The sequence below is a fragment of the Nematostella vectensis genome, chromosome 3 (genome assembly GCF_932526225.1).
Source record: "Nematostella vectensis chromosome 3, jaNemVect1.1, whole genome shotgun sequence".
Classification (NCBI taxonomy): Eukaryota; Metazoa; Cnidaria; class Anthozoa; order Actiniaria; family Edwardsiidae; genus Nematostella; species Nematostella vectensis.
Genome location: NC_064036.1, coordinates 13,654,025 through 13,675,465, shown reverse-complemented (window position 1 = coordinate 13,675,465; position 21,441 = coordinate 13,654,025). Strand labels below are relative to the sequence as shown.

Here is a 21,441-nt window from a genome sequence, read left to right as displayed (position 1 = left end):
ACCGCTGACATCAAGGTAGTGCTGCGAATTTCGAAATCTTCTCTGTAAGACGTTCTGTTGTAATTTCTTTGTGTTGCATCATAATATCCCAATATACAAACATGCTATAGCTCTGGAAATTATGTACAACGCCTGGACCAGCCCAGAAAATGAGCAATTTCCAGGAGGAACCCAAAAGCGCACCAAAGAAAGAAGAAGTTGGAAGGAACTACAATTTGCAGTGAAAGTTACGCGCGGCCTACAACAGAACCTGGTGAATCGAATCCCGCACTCATTCACATTCTCGAGAGACCGGTTGTATTTCCTAGCTGTACCACCAAACAGCCGTGAAAACACCATACAGTATGTGGACCTCCCTCGACCGCTGGAACGCACTTGTGTCGAGTACCCTCAACTGGAATGGCAGCCATTGTTAGACACATTCAAACCATTACCTTTCGCCGGTTTCTCAAAGGAGGAGCAATTATTGCGAGAGCGCAAAAGATTAGGGGCGTTTGGGATTACTTCTTATGATTTTAATGACTCTTCGAGGCGGTTTCTTTTCCCGGTCTCTAATAGCCTGTATACTTTTGTTGACTGGCATAACAATGAAATGGTAAGGCGACGGACAAATTTAGCATAACATTGCGTAAGGGCTACAAAAGAAAGGTCTCAATAAAAATTATACCGGTACATTAATTACTACAGTTAGTAGTACTCTAAATTTTAGGCAACATAGTATAGCTGTGGGTACAATTCGAAGAAAACTTCATATCATCATATTTTTTATATTTTTGCCATGTCATCGTTTTATGGGACATGGGGGGTGGGGGTGGGGGCAGGAAAACCCAGCTATAGAAAAAAATCAGTTTTAGCTATCAGGGATTCAGGTTGAAACAAAGTATCATTCTCCGTGTATGTGTGAAAGAACCTTAATGGATATTAATCAAAAACATCAATAAGAGCTTAACATATGAAGTTAGAATTTATAAGAAAAAAGGTGGGAGAAGCTTGGGTTAACATGTTTAACTGGAGCCCGGGGATAACAAAAATAGTCCCAGTTAGCCAGAAGTTATCTGAGTAAATAGGACTGAAATTTCCAACAAAATCTTAAAGGAATTGAACTCAGCACAAGTAAATTGGGAATTTTAGTTATCCATAAGTTTGGGTTAAACACAAACATGTGAGGTCCTTCTAGAAGAACTGACAGGCTTATCAACTTGGAACACTGCGCCGGTCACTGTGACATATTTTAGGTCTTTAAATACATATTATACAGTAGCAATGTGTTGCCATGTTAAAGTATTATTAATTCTATGGTGGGTATCTGATCAACAGCCTGTTATGCCAGATGAAATCCCCTCTCAGGTGCATGAAGCAAAGCTGGATGCCAAGATTTGCCCATGTGATGCAAACATTGTGGCTTTTATTCATCGTAATGACATATGGATTGTGAATATATCAACGGGTGAAGAGAAAAGACTGACAAATACTAATGGCGGATCAGCCAATGCTATGGATGAGCCATTATCTGCGGGTGTAGCATCATTTATTGCACAAGAGGAATTTGACCGATATACTGGATACTGGTGGCAACCTAAACTTACAGTGGATGAAACAAGTATGTATGTGCTAGGTTAGCCTGGCATTGGTATGCCAGCACCCCTCACCACTTGGTTTCTAGTTAGATTCCTGGTTCTTATGTGAGTTGTTTTATGTGGTCAGGGTTCTGTTCTTTCCTTCCTTCACAAAAAACAACAATGTCTATCTAAGTCGTGTTCTTTGCAGGGCTTCTGGAATTACGCGGAAAAAAACTCAAAATTACGTGGGATTCTTTGCTAAATTACGCGGAAAATCAATCATTACGCTCTAAATTACGCAGGATTTTGCAATACATTTTTCTTTAAAACTCAAAATTTTGCGGGATTCTTTACTGAATTACGCGCTAAATTAAACGGAATATCAACTGTTACGCCCAAACTACATTTTGTACCGAAGGAAAGCATGAAATAACTTGGAAAGGTTTATTTTTTTGCGCAAAAATATCTTAGGCAAGTTTACATTGGTTCCTAGCCATCAGCCAATTAAAAAAGGTATTTTTTATTATTAATCCTTGGCCTTCGTGGTCTAGCAAAGAACGCCTAGTCATTTTATTTGTTTTTCAAAATCCAGTTCGAAATATCGCACTCTTACGAAAAATAACTGTCTTTTTTTACAAGAAATAGAGGTAAGAACGCTAAAAGAACACATCAGCTGTGCACTTAAATGTTTTGTCTTTCAAAATTTAGCCAAATTACGCGGGATTACGTGGAAATTTGTGGATTACGCTGAGAAAGCCAAATTACGCGCTTCCGCACAAGCGCATAATTCCAGAAGCCCTGTCTTTGGCAGGAATTCATGATGATGGTGGCTGCCTTAGGTACCTTCTATACCCAACTCCACCATGCTGTTTCTGTTTCCTATCCTCCTCTATCCACACCCCCTCATATATGTCCTCCACACTTGCTCATCCCTCTTCTTCTGCAGGGTCCTTCACCTGGTTGTTTTAGGTCCTCCTTGCTTTCCATGTCATTGCTGCATTACGAAGACATGATCTTGTCTAAGCATGTGGCTTTATTTTATCAGCAGCCTCATATTACTGAGTAGCTCTTTTTAGGACTTCCTCATAGCTGGTGTGATATTCCCAGGAAATGTATTCTCCTCAAGCATTTAATTTGGAAAGCCCCAGCCAATTATCCTCTAAGAGAGGGGTGGCTGTATTGGAAATTAACTAAGATATGGTAGCCCTGTCTTTTAATGAATTGTTTAGGTTGCACATATGGCTGTGATTTTTTAATTGAAAATGTTTATTACAGTACTCTCCATGGGAGAGTACTGTATGTACTCTTATGTGGTTCAGAAAACTATGCTAAAAAACAACACCAGCTTGCAAATCCAAACAAGCCTCTTTGTGGAGGGTGTTGAATTGGCGATAAGGACTTAGGACAGTCCAGTCATGCTACAAAGTCCTGCAAAGCATTAATTCAAGAAAGTAAAATATGATTTCAACCAAACATTGTTGTTCTGGTGTCAATTTTTCATTTTTCTTCTAAGCAGACTATTATTTTTTCATAATGTAGACAATAGGAAAAGCAGGTTAATCAGTATTTTTTAACTTATCCACGTCTTATCGTCTTGGTAGCACAATGCATTACTTTATATCCATCTCCTTTTTTAGATCGAACTCGGATTTACAGAATACTCTATGAGGAGGTATAGTAATCATTTCAAATAGATCAAAAGTACATTATCAGTTACTGGAGTATGGTGTGTGCCAATTCCTTTTTTTAGAAACCTTTCACCTCTTGTTTTTATGTCTGATAGTTCTCAGATAGATGGGTCATATGTGTGTATGTGGGAGGGGGGGAAGGGGGGGGGGGGGGGGAGGGAGGGCAAGGCTCCCAAACCAAATTATTGTTGGATTACAAGCCCATCCCTCCAAACCTGATTTCTGCCATCCATGGGTTCTGTTATTATGGTGTTTAAGTTTTATACTGTAGTCTAGTATATATTTTTATTACATCAGTTTATGTTGTGTACCCAGGTAGATGAGAGTCCAGTTGAAGTGCTCCACATTATTTCATCACCTGAGGGTGCCCTTCTCAGTAGCTCTGTAGACAGCTATCGTTATCCAAAAGCTGGTCAGTATCACCCCATACAAGTAACCTTTTCATTCATTTACTATGTGACCAGTAAAACCGTGAACACCCAAATATATATGTGCAAGAATTTAGAGAACTGAGACTTGTTGAGATGGATTGATTGCCTTGTTTGGATTGATTGCCTTGGTTGGAAAGAACATTCCATTCGTATTTCTGCTATTCATTGTGTTATAATATCATTATTTGCATATAGAAAGATAACACATTGGGTTCTCTGATGACAAAGTAGATAAGTAGAAATTTTTGTAACAGACTCCTCTACTTATTCCATTGTGTCAACTGTGGGCGTTTTATGTTATCTTTCGAATATAAGTAATAAATAATTGTTGTTTTATCAATTCTTATTATTTTACAGGTTCTTCAAATGCTATTTCCAAAATTAAGATAGTTGAATTTAGTATTGAAGAATCAGGAAGTGTAAGTTATATTTACAGTAAGGATTGTTTTGTTGTGTAATTAACCAGCCTTTTGATTTCTTATGAATGGTATTTTTGATTGAATTATTTATATATTTTTTTTTCAGATATCTGAAAATGTGACAGAATATAATCTTCTTGTACCGTTTGATGAGACGTTTCCTACAATGGAGTACATTGTACGGGCTGGCTGGGTCTCTACAGGCGACAGGTGAATGTGGCTTTTATTCATCCAGTTTTAAGCATTGCTCTAGAAGCTTGTATTCTGTTTGTTTGCTTGCTTTTTCGAATTTGTTGTTTGTGTTTCAATGATTGTTTGTTTGCACTCCTTGTTTTGCAGTCTCCCCAGCAGGCGTTTTTAGGAAGCTAAAAACCCTGCGGGGGACTAACTAAAAATGCCTGTTAGGGAAGATTCTTGTTGTGTTCTACTCCTGGATGGAGGTCATGCCCATCTTGATGTGCTAAAAAGTAATCAGTGTCAGTCTCTACTTCTTTTACTTAAAGAAAGATTATTATAACTTAATGAGCTTATAGCATTTTTTTATGGAAGAGAATTTGAGTGAATTCTTCCTTATGGAGAGAAAGATAGTAAATACAGATGGAAGTAATGTTTTTTTTTCTGAGTGGATAGGCATGGTATTCCTGTAAGATTGTACATAGTAAGAATACTTGTCTTGACAACATGGTGCTTCTGGTGTTTTACCATCAGTGCGTGGGTACAGCTGCTAAGCCGCAACCAGCAGCATCTTACCATGGTCCTGCTGCCACTCACTTGCTTCTCGGCCGTCGTCCCATCAGACTTCAGCCTTATAAGCCTTCCACAGCAGATGCCTATAATGCAGGTGTTAGCGGAGGACACTTCAGATATCTGGATCAATGTAAGATATAAACCATTCCACAAGAAACACGGTACAATGTCTTGGATGTCTTGTAGTTCCTCTGGGCTCAGTTTTAATAATATTTCTAACTTACCTTGCTCAAATGGAAAAAAACAAACGAAGAAAAAATAAGCCAACTAAAACAGGTTTACCTCTCAGGTACGGGCTATACATTTATTTAAAACCTTGAAAATTTACATAACTAGATTCCTTCGTTTATAACTTATATCATAGCTCCTTCCTGTTAATGATACCTGTTATCGTCTTCTGTTACAATAACTTTTCTATTTATTCTAGCTATCTGACATCATCTACTTCCTAAAACCTGGTAGTGACACACAGTTTATCTGGTCAAGTGAGGCATCAGGCCACCGACACCTTTACCTAGCGTCTGTCAGGAGCAATCACGTAATATCCAGAGGGCGCAGCCGCAGTTTGATTGGTCAGAATGCTGTGTACTACCCTCTAGTGACGCAGAGGCAGCTCACCGAGGGGGACTGGGAGGTTGACACTAAAACAGTGCGTGATTTAGTTTTATTTTTTATTTTTTTTATTTTTTTTTTAATTTGTAATTAACAAAGTGGTGATCCGTTTTATCATGATGGTGAATAAATTTCATGTGCTACCATTTTCAGATATGGGTGGATGAAGAGAGAAGACTTATTTATTTCATTGGAACCAAAGACACACCTCTGGAACATCACCTGTAAGTTTGAGTCCCCATCACCTACCCCTTCTACTACCTGCTGCTTTAACTAAACAATTAACCAAACCTTTACCCTAAGTGCTTCTCAAAATTTACCTCTACCTACACCTTTAGTATAATTACCTTTTATACCTTTTAAGTTATACCTTCATTTTACCATCAAGTTATACCTTCACCTTTACCATCAAGTTATACCTTCACCTTTACAATAAACTTACATCTTCACCTGTGCTTTCAACTTACATCTTCACCTATGCTATCAACTTACATCTTCACCTATTTTATCAACTTACATCTTCACCTATACCTGTACCTCTCCCTAACAAAATTACTGTTTACTTATTCCAGCCATTATACCAACCTGTAACTATACTGTTTCTTCAGCGTTATCTTCACCCCTATACCTCACTTATGCCTTAACCTGTAACTTAACTACTGTAACTTAGCTACTGACCTCCATAATAACTTTTACTTATACCTTTATGTTCATTCATACCCTCACCTATGCTTTAGCCTGTTGTGTAAGTACACTATACCTTCAGAGTTATCTTCACGTAACTAAACTGTACCTACCTGTAACCTTGTAGCCCGTAACTTAATTACCTACTCCATAACATCAAGTTAGCTCAAGTTATACCTTCCACTATACATCTTCCTTTCACATAAATAAAATCATGTAAACATGATCAACTTCACCCTTGCCTTATTTTCACCTTATATTACCTTACCTTTTCTGACTTTATTTTGTACTACTGCTAAATTACTAGCCTTTTTTCAGTAAACAGTACGTGTCCCTGCCAATTTTGTGAACGGAATATAATGCAACCGAAGAAGACTTCCTCTAAAAATACAGCCTACTTTTCATTTCGAGGCACCCGTTGTTGACAGATCTACTCTTTCTTTTAATAAGATATGTGGTGTCTTATGACGACAACAGTACTACAGAAGTTCAACGACTAACGGAGCTTGGCTTTTCCCACTCGGTCTCTATGAATGAGGTATGTTAGTCAAGGGTTTTTTTTTTTTCAGTTGTTCCAACCCTAAATGCCAGAGAGATAATGAAGAACTCATAAAGTTTTCGCCCAACTGTTTTCAACGTCCTTAGTTCACCAGTCAAGCGGGCACTGTGTAATGGACTATTCTTATTAACACGAACGCGCGCTATAAAAGGGATAGCTCCGCCTCCTTTTTCGCACGCTCTCGCGCAAGTCGTCGTCATTCACAACTAGACTTCATTGAGTGTGGACGTCTGTAAACCGCCGGAAGATAACATGCTAAAAGTAAAGCCGTACGACAAACTACGACAACTTTTAAGTACAAAAGAGTGTTAAAGAGCTATAGGAATATTCGGAAAAGTGTTTGGAGTCCATTCTCTACAAAAACAAGAGCAAAAATTGTACTTGAGAAATCAAACACAGCGCGCGATCGTTTGAATTGAAAAATAAAATTCAAAAACGCGCTCTTTTAAAGTGGCGTCATTTTAGTGCGCGCGCGCGTGCAAACAACGAATTTGAAATATTCATCGCTTCAAACCCTATCTAATCCTCGCTATTTTTTGTTCTGTTTCAAGAAACAGCTGTTGATAAGGCTATGTTTGCTTCAATAGTGTGTTATCGGCCACTCTAGAACTCTATTGTAGCATTTTGGTCTCTCTCTCTACGGAGTTCTGCACTCAGTGATGTCAAATGACGAATGACAGCTTTCATTAGGCCCTGGCCAAACGAGGATACATGAAGTCCAGGGGGTCGTTTCTCAAAAGTCCCGATAAACCCGGAAAGTCACCCGGTAAGCCCCCGATAAACAGTTTGGGTGTTTCTCAAAAAACCCGCTATTTTCGGGCCCTTAAAAAATTCCCGGTAACTCGCCCGGTAACTTACGGGAGCTCAAGAGCTCCCGTTAACTTATCGGGAATTACTTTTAATGCGAAAATTGATACCCAAAACGATGTTTTTCCTTAATATTTTCAGCTGAATTTATATATCAACCATTCATCTTGAATTAGCCAAGTTGAAATATTCAATTTGGTGCTTTTTTCCGATTAAATCTCGACATTTTTAAGTTGTGTCGAGTTGTAGTGAGTTTTCATCACTTGAGGAAACCATTCCACTGTCCACGGCTAACATCATTTTATGGGATTCCCTACCAGCCAATCAGGTTTCTTTTCTGTCAATGATTTGACATTTAGCTGTCACCGTGCGCCAAAAAAGATGTAAACAACTTTGCGAAGGTATTGAAAGTTTTGCTACAAAATGATACTTTATCTACTTGTTCTTTGTCTTTTTTTTTTCGAAAAGTGACGATGCCACAGCAGTGTTTGGGGTACCAGTTGTCTACAGACATCGACAAGTCTACGACTTTTATTGATATTCAATAATTATTTAGCCAATCTATTTATTAACTCTGAAAATTATAATTTGCTTATCGGAAACCCGTAAACAACCGGGACGCTACCGCTAGCTTTGAGAAACGCTCTTCCTCGCCCGGAAAAGTATCCCGAAAACTCTCCCGGTACCCTAAAGGGCACCGTAATTACCTGGAGTTTTGAGAAACGACCCCCAGACCTGGGACTCTCTTTGCGCTCGACATTCTGGCTCGCGTGAAAGAGGGTCCAGTATTTAATGCATACGCATGCGCGAACATGTACCAATCAGCTATCTTCACGGCAAAAGTTGAAATACGAGCGCGCGCAATAACGGACGTGCCAAAGGAGGGTCGATTCCCGCTAGACTTTGTCGAGCGCAGAGCTCCGAAAATCGATCATCGCTAAGTTGAAAAAAATGTTTGTACATGTGAAGGAATATCAGCGAACTGCTTGGTATTTTTTTTCTATAAAAACGCGATAAAATGTGATTGAAAATCAAATTCCAAAAAAGCGCGCGCTCGTTTGAAATGACGCTATTGCCTAAAGCGCGCGCATGAAAATAACGAAAACGGAAAAGCTCTTTGATTGATATATTTTCCAGACTCTAATTATCATCTGTCCTGTTCTAAGAAAAGATTGACAATCAAGTATTTACCCACGACCAAAATCAGCGTATTATTTCTGAAATAAACCCTCGCTCGTCCCTTTTCGCAGCCATCTTAAACTAAGCAACCAGGCCACACCGCATATATGCGGTGTATTTTCGCGCATGCGCATGCAATAAATGCTGGACTCTCTTTCACGCGAGCCAGAATGTCGAGCGCAAAGAGAGTCCCAGGTCTGGACTAGGATACATGTTTCCGGTAACATGTGTCCTCGTTTGGCCAGGGCCTTAGGCAATTCCCTTTTATAGTGCGCGTTCGTGTTTAACTCCAAGTCGTTGTTTAGTTCACATCTGAAGCTTTTGCAGTGAATACTCTATGACTGACCTTGTACACTGAAACTGCACATCACAGTGTCGTATTAAAAAAAAACATTTTTGCAGAATTTCACGAGGTTTATCACAGTATCATCGTCCGTGAATGAGACGCACCGAGCAATGGTGTACGATATCTCGCACGACCAGGTGGTGTTGAACCACGTGCCTATGATCACAGTTGAACCTGTGGCGTGCCTGATGCAGCCTGAGAGTAAGTACCTCCAACAGTACATTCTTATCACTACTTCACGGCGGCGAAATCAAAGGTACGGGCGATGAATCGTATCGTTGTAGTTAATTTGTCTCCCTCATAAGATTATTTTAAAACGATTGTTCTTTGAAAATAATAAAACAGCTGAAGATGCTACCCACCCAATTAAATAATGTATATTCTCTTTTTTTTTCGATATATCTTTAATAAAAGAATTCTTATGTAAAGAAAAAAAATCAAGAAGTCAACGGATTAGGATTAAGTTTGATTATTTTAGTTACCATATTCCTTTTTTTCTCAGCTCTGGGTTCTGACTACAAAGCCCCGGAGATCTTTTCTTACAAAAGCAAACAAGGTAAATATTAATTTGATTGTGTTATACTGTATTTAGTTAAGTTTCTATGGAGTGTATAACTGATGCTTTCCGTAGGGTACCAAGTCTACGGGCTGATCTTTAAGCCGCATAACGTGGAGCCAGGAGTAAAATACCCCACTATTCTGTACGTGTATGGGGGCCCACAAGTCCAGGTAAACAAACATCTTTTGCTCTCTCGATAAACCCTCAATCCCTTTGAGAATCTTGCCCTAACATCATGGCCTTGTGGTGTCTCGATGAACCATCAATCGCTATGAGAATCGCTATGGGTCTTTTTCGATCTCTCGATGAACAATCAGTTTGTATGAGGATATAGCCTTAACACCATGGCCTTATGATCTTCCGATGAACCATCAGTTGATCTGAGGATCTAGCCCTGTAACCTCTTACAATAACAGATCATTTTACTGTTTGTTATCCCAAAGCTAAGCTTATGATGACCCTCAATACTTATTGTTTGTGAAAGTGAGGGTGGGATTGTTGGACACCCTAACGCACACACGGGTCCTCGTTGGAGAGTTGTAGTATTCGATAGCCATATACTGATGCACGTAAAGCAAAGGGGATGCCGGCTTTGAAGTCTGTTTAAAAATTCGTGAAAGCCCGAAACGTTCGAGTTTGCAGAAATCTTAATTCGTCTCTGTTTATTCAAGTGATCAGTCAGGCATGTAACATGGTCTTGTGTGTGTTTAAGCTGGTGACAAACTCGCACAAGGGCGTTCGCTTCTTGCGACTTCACACGCTCGCCATGCTGGGGTACGTGGTCGTGGTCATTGATGGGCGTGGCTCGGCGCAGAGGGGGTTGCACTTTGAGGGCCACATCAAGAACAGAATGGTAAGGGAGCACCCTCGAGGTAACAGAATGGTAAGGGAGCACCCTTGAGGTAACAGAATGGTAAGGGAGCACCCTTGAGGAACAGAATAGTAAGGGAGCACCCTCGAGGTAACAGAATAGTAAGGGAGCACCCTCGAGGTAACAGAATGGTAAGGGAGCACCCTTGAGGAACAGAATGGTAAGGGAGCACCCTCAAGGTAACAGAATGGTAAGGGAGCACCCTCGAGGTAACAGAATGGTAAGGGAGCACCCTCGAGGTAACAGAATGGTAAGGGAGCACCCTCGAGGTAGCAGAATGGTAAGGGAGCACCCTCTAGGTAACAGAATGGTAAGGGAGCACCCTTGAGGAACAGAATAGTAAGGGAGCACCCTCGAGGTAACAGAATGGTAAGGGAGCACCCTCGAGGTAACAGAATGGTAAGGGAGCACCCTTGAGGTAACAGAATGGTAAGGGAGCACCCTTGAGGTAACAGAATGGTAAGGGAGCACCCTCGAGGTAACAGAATGGTAAGGGAGCACCCTTGAGGTAACAGAATAGTAAGGGAGCACCCTCGAGGTAACAGAATGGTAAGGGAGCACCCTTGAGGTAACAGAATGGTAAGGGAGCACCCTCGAGGTAACAGAATGGTAAGGGAGCACCCTCGAGGTAACAGAATGGTAAGGGAGCACCCTTGAGGAACAGAATAGTAAGGGAGCACCCTCGAGGTAACAGAATAGTAAGGGAGCACCCTCGAGGTAACAGAATGGTAAGGGAGCACCCTTGAGGAACAGAATGGTAAGGGAGCACCCTCAAGGTAACAGAATGGTAAGAGAGCACCCTCGGGGTAACAGAATGGTAAGGGAGCACCCTCGAGGTAACAGAATGGTAAGGGAGCACCCTTGAGGAACAGAATAGTAAGGGAGCACCCTCGAGGTAACAGAATGGTAAGGGAGCACCCTCGAGGTAACAGAATGGTAAGGGAGCACCCTGAAGTAACAGAATGGTAAGGGAGCACCCTCGAGGTAACAGAATGGTAAGGGAGCACCCTCGAGGTAACAGAATGGTAAGGGAGCACCCTCGGGGTAACAGAATGGTAAGGGAGCACCCTCGAAGTAACAGAATGGTAAGGGAGCACCCTCAAGGTGACAGAATGGTAAGGGAGCACCCTCGAGGTAACAGAATGGTAAGGGAGCACCCTCGAAGTAACAGAATGGTAAGGGAGCACCCTCAAGGTGACAGAATGGTAAGGGAGCACCCTCGAGGTAACAGAATGGTAAGGGAGCACCCTCAAGGTAACGGAATGGTAAGGGAGCACCCTCGAGGTAACAGAATGGTAAGGTAGAACCCTTAAGGTAACAGAATGGTAAGAGAGCACCCTCGAGGTAACAGAATGGTAAGGGAGCACCCTCAAGGTAACAGAATGGTAAGGGAGCACCCTCGAGGAACAGAATGGTAAGGGAGCACCCTCAAGGTAACAGAATGGTAAGAGAGCACCCTTAGGGTAACGGAATGGTAAGAGAGCACCCTCAAGGTAACAGAATGGTAAGGGAGCATCCTCGGGGTAACAGAATGGTAAGGGAGCACCCTCAAGGTGACAGAATGGTAAGGGAGCACCCTCGAGGTAACAGAATGGTAAGGGAGCATCCTCGGGGTAACAGAATGGTAAGGGAGCATCCTCGGGGTAACAGAATGGTAAGGGAGCACCCTCGAGGTAACAGAATGGTAAGGGAGCACCCTTGAGGTAACAGAATGGTAAGGGAGCACCCTCGAGGTAACAGAATGGTAAGGGAGCACCCTCGAGGTAACAGAATGGTAAGGGAGCATCCTCGGGGTAACAGAATGGTAAGGGAGCACCCTCGAGGTAACAGAATGGTAAGGGAGCACCCTTGAGGTAACAGAATGGTAAGGGAGCACCCTCGAGGTAACAGAATGGTAAGGGAGCACCCTCGAGGTAACAGAATGGTAAGGGAGCACCCTCGAGGTAACAGAATGGTAAGGGAGCACCCTCGAGGTAACAGAATGGTAAGGGAGCACCCTCGAGGTAACAGAATGGTAAGGGAGCACCCTCGAGGTAACAGAATGGTAAGGGAGCACCCTTGAGGTAACAGAATGGTAAGGTAGCACCCTCGGGGTAACAGAATGGTAAGGGAGCACCCTTGAGGAACAGAATGGTAAGGGAGCACCCTTGAGGAACAGAAAAGTAAGGGAGCACCCTTAGGGTAACAGAATGGTAAGGGAGCACCCTTGAGGTAACAGAATGGTAAGGGAGCACCCTTGAGGAACAGAAAAGTAAGGGAGCACCCTCGAAGTAACAGAATGGTAAGGGAGCACCCTCGAGGTAACAGAATGGTAAGGGAGCATCCTCGAGGTAACAGAATGGTAAGGGAGCACCCTTGAGGAACAGAATGGTAAGGGAGCACCCTCAAGGTAACAGAATGGTAAGAGAGCACCCTTAGGGTAACGGAATGGTAAGAGAGCACCCTCGAGGTAACAGAATGGTAAGGTAGAACCCTTAGGGTAACAGAATAGTAAGAGAGCACCCTCGAGGTAACAGAATGGTAAGGGAGCACCCTCGAAGTAACAGAATGGTAAGGGAGCACCCTCGAGGTAACAGAATAGTAAGGGAGCACCTCTTTTCGTTTTGTCATTTGTTATAAGTTCAGATCCTCACGATTATGCTTTCAATTCGTGGTTTAATTCAACTAATATTTCTCAATATCTAAATTACAACTAACTCCGAGCTTCAACGAGGAACCAGCCCCTACGGGGGGTCCCAATCAAACATCAGGGGCCACAGGGAACCCAAGGAGGGCAATATACATATTACAACATCTCCCCCCTTTCAAAACTTCAATAAATGTTCAAAGAAAACCCAAAAAATGTTCTTAACATTGTTCAATAAGTCTTTGTGGCTTCTTCACTTCACGACCAGCTCTTGTTCTGATGGGTGAATGTGCTTCTGTTTCTCTCTGATCTTCCTGTACTTTCAATGGACTTGGCGGTTCATTGATCTGCGCTTTCCTAGCGACCACTTGAGGTTGAGGACTCATGTATGTGGGAGCCACTGGCATCTTCGGATTCATGGGTGTGTCCTTCGGGACAGAAATGATGTGCCTTCGATTTCTTCGAAATACACGTCCTTTCTCATCTTCAACTACATATGACCTTGGCAGGACTTCTGCTTTACACCATTCTTTATCTTTGTTTACACGAACTCTAACTTTGTCCCCAACTTCCAAAGGGGGAAGGTCCCGGCTGTGTTGATCATAGCTCATCCGTGAACTTGCTTGTCGATGGGCTAATGCCTTTACCACTCTGTGAGGGTCTACTGGGTGAGGTATCAACAAACGTCGATGGGTAGGTAGTGTTGACCGTGTACGCCTACTCATGAGTAGTTGGGCAGGTGAGACACCTATGTCGTCAAAAGGTGTATTTCTGTACTTTAATAAACCTTCAAATGGGTCTTTATTCTCTGCTGCTGCTTTCTTAAAGATTCGCTTTGCAGTCTGGACAGCTCTTTCCGCAGCACCATTGGACTGGGGATACTCGGGTGAGCTGGTTACATGCTGGAATCCCCAAGCTTCTGCAAACTGCTTAAACTCATGGGTAGTACTGAAAATATTGCGGGTGTTACTATATTGTGGGCCATTGTCGCTGATCACTTTGGCTGGAATGCCAAATCTTGCAAAGATTTGCTTCAAGGTGTTGACAACACACATGGCAGTGGACTGCCGAAGTAGTTCAACTTCAAAATACTTCGAATAGAAATCAACCACAATCAAGTAGGAATGGCCAGCAAATTCAAAAAGATCAGTTCCAACAACCTGCCACGGTAGACCTGGAAGGTCATGTGGATGTAGGGTTTCTCTCTGCTGTTGGTTGCGGAATGCATTACAAATCTGACATGAACGTACTCGGTCCTTAATATGGGCAGTCATGGAGGGCCAAAAGACATAGTCTCTTGCCAAACTCAGACTCTTACTCTCACCCATGTGTGCTCCATGTATATCTTCAAGTACTTCAGCTCTCATGGATCTTGGTACTACAATTCTATCAGATTTGAACAGCAAACCATCTTCAACACTAAGCTCTTCCTTGTAATTCCAGTATTCTCTTGCCAGTTCGTCAACCTGATCCTTGTCTTCTGGCCAACCCTCTAGGACATATTCCATTACTACTCTTGAGGTTTCATCGTTACTTGATGCATCTCTGAATTTCTTTAATGTGGAATTCTCAATTCCCAGATTTTCAATCAGATTGATTCCAATCACATCCTCTGGTTCACTTACTGGCGTAGTGTCAGTGAGTGGGGCTCTACTCAAACAATCAGAGATGATTTGTTTCTTGCCTGGGACATATCTCACATCCAAATCATACTTGTCTTCTTTAGAGGCGCGGCGTCACAATGTGTGCAGAAAATTCATAAGCAATATCAAACAGGGGAGCGTCTTATACCCCCTAGTGTCAAGCAGACTTATATCCTCCAACTCGCCATACTCCCTAAGATCTAAGCGCTCACATAGTGTGGTTCCGGGTCGCACGGACCGTTTTTCCAAATTCGTCTCAGCGCAATATGCTGGGGATTTAATGTTATTATGAATTATGTATGGTGTAATGTATTTTGTAGTTAGCTGACCCTACCGGTAATTCAGTTGTAAAAGAACTGCAAACGGTTGAAATAAACGAGCATTATTATTATTATTATACTTGGTTAGCTTCAGAAGCATTCTCTGCAATCGTGGTGGGCATTCATTTAGGGGCTTCCTAAAAATTGCCTCCAATGGTTTGTGATCAGTTTCTACAATCACTCGCCTGCCATATACATACGTGTGGAACTTGTCTGCTCCCCATAGTATAGCTAACAACTCTCTTTCAATGTTAGCATATCTCTGCTCACAAGACGACAAAGTCTTTGAACCAAAGGCAATCGGCTTACCCTCTTGGATGATGACTGCACCAAGGCCAGTGCTACTCGCATCTACATTCAGAATGGTCTGTTTGTGATTGTCAAAATAGGCCAACACTGGTGCATGGGTGATCACAGCTTTGAGCTTCTCGAATGCCTCTTGTTGAGGCTTCTCCCAGGTGAAAGCTGCTACTTGCTGGGTCAGCTGGGAGATTGGGCCTTGCAGATCAGCTTTGTGTTCAATGAACTTGTCCAAGTAGTTGATTGTTCCTAAGAATCGCTGCACGCCATCTTTGTCTGATGGGGGTGGCATCTCACTAATTGCACGCACTTTCTCAGGATCTGGTTTCAAACCCTCGGATGTGAACACATGTCCGACATAGCTTACTTCTGGAACTCGAAGCTTGATCTTCTTTGGATTAAATTTCAGGCCCACCTCTCTGCTTCTTTCAAGTACTGCTATCATCTTCCTATCAACATCACTTATATCTTTTCCATGGATTAAAAAATCATCAACAATTATTTCAACTGCAACTCCAGCGAAGAGCCTGTCCATCTCTCGTTGGTATATCTCAGGAGCAGATGAAATTCCAAATGGCAGCCGTGTAAATCTATACCGTCCCCAAGGTGTGTTGAATGTCAGAAGTTTCGAGCTTTCCTCATCTACCTCCACCTGCCAGTATCCACTGCATGCATCCAGTGTGGTGAACATTGTAGCTCCAGAAAGGCGATTGGCAACTTGCTCAACAGTGACCATGGGGTAGTGTGGCCTCTTGAGGGCCTTATTCAGATCCCTGGGATCGATGCAGATACGGACACTGTCTTTAGATGGTGGGTTGGCTCTGTCCTTCTCTTTTCGTTTGTCAACAACCAACATTGAAGACACCCACGGTGTGTGCTCTTCTTCTTTAACGATAATCCCATCTTGTTCCATCTCTTGGAGTTTTTCTCTTGTCGGTTCAAGCAGGGATATGGGGATCTTCCTAGGGGGGTGGACTACTGCAGGCACTGATGGATCTATCTCTAGGTGTACCTTGTTTGGCAGTCTTCCCGGTTTGTTACTAAAACAATCTTGGTACTGGGATAGAACCGGATCTTCTACCAACAATTCTGCATTCGGCTTGTTGCCATTCCCTTGTGTGGTCTCCTCGGCCAGTCTTTCTGGTGTGTCTATCAGGTCAAGATTCATAAACTTGAGCACCTCTAAGTCTAGGCAGGCTTCACAACTCAACAGGGGTGTAAACTCTCCATGCACAACAAGGTACAGCAGATCTATTTTTCGGTTCTTGTACTGGGTTGGAAGGCGAACACATCCAACAGGATGAATTGCCTTGTCTGCGAGCCATCCTTTAAGAGGCTGATGAATCTTTCGTAGCGGTTGTGTAGTGATGGCCTTATATACATGATATGGCATCACATTGGCCTCTGCACCTGTATCAGCTTTGACTTTCACCTCTTTTTGTGCAATCCTAAGGGTAATCACGCTCTTCTTTGTGCTATTGGGGCTGGACACAGTCCCAAGTTCTACTGATCCAAAGTATAAGTGTGGATCACCCCCACGATCACCTTGGCCCATACTCTCACCTTCTTTCTGGTTTCTTTGATTAAACACAAGGCGCTCATAGATGACGTTTCTTGCTCCCTGACAGTGTTCCTTGAACTTTCTACACACATCTTCATAAGATTCATTGCTTTCTCCTTCGTTGAAAACAAAATGACTATATTCTTCAATTGCATCTGCTCCAGCACAATTGAGTAGCAAGTTCACCTTCAACTTGTCAGGTTTCTCATCCTTTCCTTTCGCCACTAGGTAAATTTCGAACTGCATAATAAATTTCCTCCAATTTTCTGAGGCTTGGGCATCCAGCACCAGTGGACCAGGAGTCCTGTGCGACTCTACTTCTGCCATAATTTCAATTCTTTTCTCGATATTCTTTACCTTGATTCTCGTTAAACTTTTACTTGACTTCTGACACCATGTTATAAGTTCAGATCCTCACGATTATGCTTTCAATTCGTGGTTTAATTCAACTAATATTTCTCAATATCTAAATTACAACTAACTCCGAGCTTCAACGAGGAACCAGCCCCTACGGGGGGTCCCAATCAAACATCAGGGGCCACAGGGAACCCAAGGAGGGCAATATACATATTACAACATCATTGTCGGTACTTGTGGCACCTTTAACTAGTTTCTATCTCTTTGCCCTTGCTTCAGTATGGTTGATAATGGCTCGTGTGTTGTAGGGTCAAGTTGAGATCGAGGACCAAGTGGAAGGCTTACAGTACATCGCCAGCACTACCGAAATGATCGACCTTTCACGCGTTGCCATCCATGGCTGGTCTTATGGTACGTTAATAAGGGCAAGGGGGATCGGCCTTTAGGGGGTTGGCATTCATGGCTGGTCTTACAGCATGTTCATAAGTGTAAGGTAGATGGACCTGTTACACGTCACCATCCATGGCTGATCTTATGGTATGTTAATAAGTGTAATGGAGTTTCGATCTGTAGGGCGTTGCCATCTATGGCTGGTCTTATGGTACGTTTATAAGTACAAAGGGGCATTGACCCTTCACCCGTCTTGGCTGGCCTAAACTTGGCTGGTCTAAATGTGGAATTAGGAGTGGATCAACTTGTAACAATTCATGACTGCTCTGATAGTATGTTGATATGTGTTTGCTTACGGTTTATAAGTAAATGAAAGGGTGGTGGTTGGAGGGTTTTGACATGTCTTAGGGTATGTCGATGAGTGGTGAGGGCGATGATCGACCTTTCACTCATCGCCATATACTGTTTGCGGTATACAACATTGCCAGGGGCTTCACTATGTCATCTAACAAAAATATTATACCATCCATCAGGTGGCTATCTGTCGCTTCTCGGGCTCATCCAGAGGCCGGATGTTTTTAGAGTAAGTCAGTCCTTTCTTATTAGCGTTGGTTACAACAGCAAACTATACCGTGTTATATTATATATAGAAACTGAAGTAAAGGCGCTGTTAGCACTGTGTATGGGATGAAATTGTGCTTACTCTCTAAGTATATGATGAGTTTTTTAACCGTTTTTTACGTATTTACCAGATTGCAATTGCTGGTGCGCCAGTGACCGCGTGGGAAGCGTACGATACGGGCTACACGGAGCGCTACATGGGGACACCACAAGACAACAGTCGCGCATACACCATGAGCTCTGTGCTCACATACGTCAACAACTTCCCGGACGAGTAAGAATCGCAAACAACTTTTTTTTCCATATAGACAGTAAACCATGATGAACGTGAACGTGATATGACTGCTTATACGTTGACTGTTACACGCTTGCTATGACTTTGACCCGCTTATTCTATGACTGTGACACGCGTATTCTGTGACTGTGACACGCTTATGCTATTACTGTGACACGCTTATTCTATGACTGTGACATGCTTATGCTATGACTGTGACACGCTCATGCTATGACTGTGACACGCTTATTCTATGACTGTGACACGCGTATTCTATGACTGTGACACGCTTATGCTATTACTGTGACACGCTTATGCTATGACTGTGACACGCTTATTCTATGACTGTGACACCCTCATGGTACAACTGTGATACGTACATTCTACAACTGTGACACGCTTATGGTATGAATGTGACACGCTTATGATGTGACTGTGACACGCTTTTGGTATGAATGTGACGCTGTGACACGTCTTCTTCAAATATTTTTAAGGACATTGCTGATTTTCGCGGTAACTGGCATCTATTCATGCTTTGCTCACTTCGCCTAGACCCTCCCCCTCCCCCTCACTTGTGTGATCAGGTTGAGCGATTACCTGGCCAATAATCGGTTTACCAACCTGACTAATACCACGACTGATCATTTTGAGTTCAGTTGCGCTGATCATTCAACCGCTAATTAATTTCTTGTGATTTCAGGGAAAACAGGCTTCTGCTTGTCCACGGCCTGATAGATGAGAATGTGCATTTCTACCACACAAGCTTGCTTATCAATGAGCTGGTAAAAGCGTGCAAACCCTACCAGCTCCTGGTAAGTTTGTGATACACTAGCTACTAGTGAGTTTGTAGTCAAACCAAATAATGTGTGAATGTCGCGTTTAATCTGATTAAAAGGCCTTCCTTGTCCCGTCCATGATGCATTACTTAGTTATCTGTCACTGAGTTTCAGACATTTTGCCAAATTCTAGAAAAGTAAATGCTGGTTATTCTTAATTTAGATTAGAATGAATGCAGTTGATTATGGTTCTTTGAAATATGTTGATGCAATTTGGTTTGACTAAAACAATCAAAAGTCAAGACATAAAACAACTAGGCAAAACTGTTCCAGGTTTCTAGCACTTCATTATGTGACATCACCAATGACATCACCAATGACATCATCAATGACATCACCAATGACATCATCACAAACCATAGCAAAACTGACCATAGCAAGACTGACCATAGCAAGACTGACCATAGCAAGACTGACCATAGCAAGACTGACCATAGCAAGACTGACCATAGCATAAGACTGACCATAGCAAGACTGACCATAGCAAGACTGACCATAGCAAGACTGACCATAGCAAGACTGACCATAGCAAAAGACTGACCATAGCAAAAGACTGACCATAGCAAGACTGACCATAGCAAAAGACTGACCATAGCAAGACTGACCATAGCAGGAATGACCATAGCAGGAATGACCATAGCAGGAATGACCATAGCAGGAATGACCATAGCAGGACTGACCATAGCAAGACTGACCATAGCAAGACTGACCATAGCAAGACTGACCATAGCAAGACTGACCATAGCAAGACTGACCATAGCAAGACTGACCATAGCAAGACTGACCATAGCAAGACTGACCATAGCAAGACTGACCATAGCAAAAGACTGACCATAGCAAAAGACTGACCATAGCAAGACTGACCATAGCAAAAGACTGACCATAGCAAGACTGACCATAGCAGGAATGACCATAGCAGGAATGACCATAGCAGGAATGACCATAGCAGGAATGACCATAGCAGGACTGACCATAGCAAGACTGACCATAGCAAGACTGACCATAGCAAGACTGACCATAGTAAGACTGACCATAGCAAGACTGACCATAGCAAGACTGACCATAGCAAGACTGACCATAGCAAGACTGACCATAGCAAGACTGACCATAGCAAGTCAGATCATAGCGAGAGGATAAAGTAGTACTGTGTTTCCCTATTTGTAGGTCTATCCAAATGAGCGACATGGTATTCGTCAGACGGTGGCCTCTGAACATTATGAGACTACAATGCTGTCATTCCTGCAACAAAATCTGTAGAGCTGTTCTGCTAGTATCCACGGTGATGTCATCCCGGCAACAAACCTGTTCAAGTTATTTTATTGGTATCCATTGTGATGTCATTTCGGAGGAAAATCTGTTGAAGTTGAGCTATTGGTATCCATGGTGATCTCATCCCTGCAACTTACCTGTAGAAGCTGAGCTATTGGTGTCCATGGTGATGCCATTTCTGCAACATACCTGTAGAAGTTACTCTATTGGTATCCATGGTGATGTCATTCCTGCAACAAAACTTGTAGAAGTGTCGCTATTAGTTTTCATGGCGATGCTATGCAGCAAAATCTGTATAAGTTGCCTGGAGACAGTGTTTGTAGGAGTTTTAGCTAGCTTCCCGACTCTTTCGGGTAGGTGGGGGTCATATTCCATGTCTGTTTGCTTTTCGTTGAAAATTGTCGGATTTGAACAAAGAACAAAATCCAGCTGGACTCGAAATGAGATTTTTGCCGTACATTTTAAGGGACGTATTCTGGAGTGTTTAGATTTAGAGCTTTGTTCTAGATGAAAATTCCTACGTGGTGGATAGTAGGTGTTTTTAATGTACAAATAGACAAGTATATAATAAAGAAATATCCAGCAGGTTTTTAAATTGTACATTCCTTGTTTGTATGTGTTTTTATTGCTAAGTAAAATACCATTTAGAAAAAGATATTTTGGTACATAAATCTAGGTAAAGATTAATAAAAACAATAAACGCCCCCCCCCCCCCCCCCACCTTTTGATATTCTCCTTGGTCTAAATCATGCTCCCTTGTTATAAAAAAAATCGGTATGATAG

General features: G+C 42.4%; 2 protein-coding genes across 2 annotated transcripts; one reads left to right on the top strand and one right to left on the bottom strand.

Annotated features, from left to right (window-relative positions):
* Positions 1-21,258, top strand: LOC5518683 (dipeptidyl peptidase 9). The gene is made up of 19 exons (XM_001638625.3): positions 1-595; positions 1,318-1,600; positions 3,197-3,231; positions 3,563-3,659; positions 4,036-4,097; positions 4,204-4,307; positions 4,806-4,974; positions 5,272-5,493; positions 5,610-5,680; positions 6,591-6,678; positions 9,088-9,232; positions 9,534-9,587; positions 9,663-9,760; positions 10,303-10,443; positions 17,577-17,679; positions 18,192-18,241; positions 18,411-18,553; positions 19,254-19,365; positions 20,554-21,258. The coding sequence occupies exons 1-19, from the start codon at positions 122-124 to the stop codon at positions 20,644-20,646; spliced, it is 2,544 nt and encodes an 847-aa protein (XP_001638675.2). The 5' UTR covers positions 1-121; the 3' UTR covers positions 20,647-21,258.
* LOC125561169 (uncharacterized protein K02A2.6-like) lies at positions 13,100-17,491 on the bottom strand. The gene is made up of 2 exons (XM_048724676.1): positions 15,131-17,491; positions 13,100-14,800 (listed from the first exon to the last, which is right to left on the bottom strand). The coding sequence occupies exons 1-2, from the start codon at positions 17,236-17,238 to the stop codon at positions 13,309-13,311; spliced, it is 3,600 nt and encodes a 1,199-aa protein (XP_048580633.1). The 5' UTR covers positions 17,239-17,491; the 3' UTR covers positions 13,100-13,308.
* Positions 21,259-21,441: the final 183 nt, after the last annotated feature.

What these genes read in the sequence shown, in the direction of transcription:
- LOC5518683 (XM_001638625.3), top strand. Translation starts at nt 122, where the DNA reads ATGTACAACGCCTGGACCAGCCCAGAAAATGAGCAATTTCCAGGAGGA. An exon ending in TTCTTACAAAAGCAAACAAG is followed by an intron (nt 9,588 to 9,662) that starts GTAAATATTAAT and finishes TGCTTTCCGTAG; the next exon opens with GGTACCAAGTCTACGGGCTG. An exon ending in ATGGGGGCCCACAAGTCCAG is followed by an intron (nt 9,761 to 10,302) that starts GTAAACAAACAT and finishes TGTGTGTTTAAG; the next exon opens with CTGGTGACAAACTCGCACAA.
- LOC125561169 (XM_048724676.1), bottom strand. Translation starts at nt 17,238, where the DNA reads ATGGCAGAAGTAGAGTCGCACAGGACTCCTGGTCCACTGGTGCTGGAT. An exon ending in ATGCTTCTGAAGCTAACCAA is followed by an intron (nt 14,801 to 15,130) that starts GTATAATAATAA and finishes TAAAGAAGACAA; the next exon opens with GTATGATTTGGATGTGAGAT.